The 2,449-nt window shown below is 40.4% G+C and overlaps 1 protein-coding gene across 1 annotated transcript; it reads left to right on the top strand.

The window, feature by feature from the left end:
• The first annotated feature begins 506 nt into the window (after nt 1-506).
• On the top strand, nt 507-1,650 carry LOC110683456. The gene is made up of 2 exons (XM_021859838.1): nt 507-1,089; nt 1,370-1,650. The coding sequence occupies exons 1-2, from the start codon at nt 507-509 to the stop codon at nt 1,648-1,650; spliced, it is 864 nt and encodes a 287-aa protein (XP_021715530.1).
• Nucleotides 1,651-2,449: the final 799 nt, after the last annotated feature.

The following is a 2,449-nucleotide window of genomic DNA, read 5'->3' as shown; positions in this document are numbered from 1 at the left end:
GGTTTGATGACCATAATCCTTCTACTTGTTCAAATGGGTTTGAAAATCTTGATGATGGTGAGAGTAGTGAATGTGAACATGTGAATTTTGTCTCAAAAAATAACAATGATCAAAGGTTTGATGGACCAAGAAACTTTGGAAATAGAAATTCTCACCAACAAGGTGGATTTGATAACTATAATAATGGTAATTATAGGAACCAAGGAAACCAAGGTTTTTGAGGCAACTATAATAACCAAGGTTATGGTAATCAAAACCAAGGCCAAGGGTATGGAAATCAAAGCCAATCTCAAGGCTTTGGTGGCCAAAACCAAAATTTTGGCAATAATCAAAATCGAGGCAATTGGAACAATCAAAATAGGGGGAATTTTCAAAACAACCAAAGGGGACCCCCACCCGGATTTGGTCCAAAACCTTAAGATTTTGGTGAAAATTCCTATTCTTAATCGCCCAAGTCCAATTTGGAGGAGATAATAGAAAATCAAACAAAAATCTTGAATACATATATGGCGGTGAGCGATAAGAAATTTAATGAGATCATGACACATAACAAAATGCTTGAGACACAAATCACACAACTATCAAACACTTTAAAAGATTGTGCTAGTCCTTCTTCATTGCCTTCTCAAGGAATTGATCCTAAGAAACCTGTTTATTCCATCACCACAAGGAGAGGAAGAGTTCTTGAAGAGAAAGTTTCTAAGGATTGTGAGGATAAGGAGAAGAGTGTTTCAAGAGAGAAAAAAGAGGAAGATGTGTCAAAAGATGTGAGTAAAGAGGAGAGCCATGAAAAAAAGAAGAGTGTTGAGAGAAAGCAAGAGGAAGTGAGAAAACCCGACCTTTCATATCCCCAAAAGTTTATGAGGAACAAATTAGATGAAAAATTTGGGAGATTTCTTGATATGTTGAAGGAGGTCCATCTTTTTATCCCTCTTACCGAAGCCATGACCCAAATGCCTAGATATTCCAAATTCCTTAAGGATATCTTGAGTGGAAAGAGATATTGTAATGAGATAGATTCGGTAGAGCTTGGTGAGTGTTATAGTGCTTTGATTCACAATGACCTCCCAAAGAAGATGAAAGATCCGGGTAATTTCTCCATTCCGTGCAAAATCAAGAGTAAGTTGTTTGAGAATGCTTTGTGTGATTTGGGTGCTAGTGTGAGAATAATTCCCTTCTCGGTCTTCAAGAAGCTAAAGCTATAAGAACTTCTTCCTACCAACATGACTTTGCAATTGGCCGATAGATCCATCAAGTTTCCAAAGGGAAGAGTTGAGGATGTTCCCCTTAAGATAGGTGGTTTTACAATTCCCGAAGATTTCATTGTGCTTGAAATAGAAAGAAGATGACCACATTCCTATTATCTTAGGGAGACCATTCTTAGCTACTTCGGGATCTTTGATTGATGTTAAGGGAGGCCGTATTACTTTGAGTGTTGGTAACAAGAAAGAGAGCTTTGAGCTAAAACCGATGCAAGAGTCTTTATCCCTTCTGAAAGGATTCAAGAGTGATGATTCCCTTCGTTCATTTGATAATGTGTATGTGATTGATTCTTCATCTAAAAATGTTCATGATATTTTTGATAATGTGCTTGTGAGTTTTGATTGCATGAAAGTTAGTGAAGATAAGAAGTGTTTCGGGGTTTTCTGATGTCCTGCGGGAGAGTTACAATTCCGAGACTGGAACCAGACGCCTGTACCTGCAAAATAACAGAGAATCCTGAGAGCTCCGCCTCCAACGGTCAAGTTAGTACCTGATTAAGGAGTAATTAATACGGAAATTAAAGTAACAAGACCTCTCTAGGTGAGAGTGTTTAATGTTGGTAATCTGCTTTGTTAGCGAGATTAGCCGGTTATTAGTGTTCCGTAATGTTTCTGTTCTTCTCTGTTCTTCAGGTGAGATTAATTGCTTGATCAATTGCCTCTCAATTGCTTAATGTTCTCTTGATTTCTTGATTGCTTAATTAATGAGGATTAATTAAGTATTTATAGTCTTGAGAAGCGTGCCACTCTCTAGGTTTAGGGTAAACCTAGGGCTGACCGGGCCTGTAGACAGGATTGGGCCTTGTTGGCCGGTTTTCCCATTTGGCATGGGTGGACACGTGGCGTGCCTCGATTGGTCCGTAGAGGACGTATCTGTGATTGACATGTGGCAGGCTCCTATTGGCCTTCGTGAAGGACACGTGGCGGAACCTGGTTGGTCCACTTGTCAGACGGTGATTGGTGGATAAAAATCCCCTAATCATTTGCCCCTCACAGGTGGCACGTGACTGGTCACGTGTCGCCTGTGACAGGTGTCGCACGGTGACAGGCGACGGCCTGCTACAGGTGTCACCTTGCAAACGGCCGAGAGATTTTCCCGCCCAAATTTTGAATTTGGAAGCGACCCTTCGCCTTCTCACTTTGCCTATATAAGGAAGTGCTGACTTCGGTCATTTTCACATTTGAGA

This window comes from Chenopodium quinoa, unplaced genomic scaffold (assembly GCF_001683475.1).
Source record: "Chenopodium quinoa cultivar QQ74 unplaced genomic scaffold, ASM168347v1, whole genome shotgun sequence".
Taxonomy (NCBI): Eukaryota; Viridiplantae; Streptophyta; class Magnoliopsida; order Caryophyllales; family Amaranthaceae; genus Chenopodium; species Chenopodium quinoa.
This window is presented reverse-complemented; position numbering and strand designations above follow the sequence as displayed.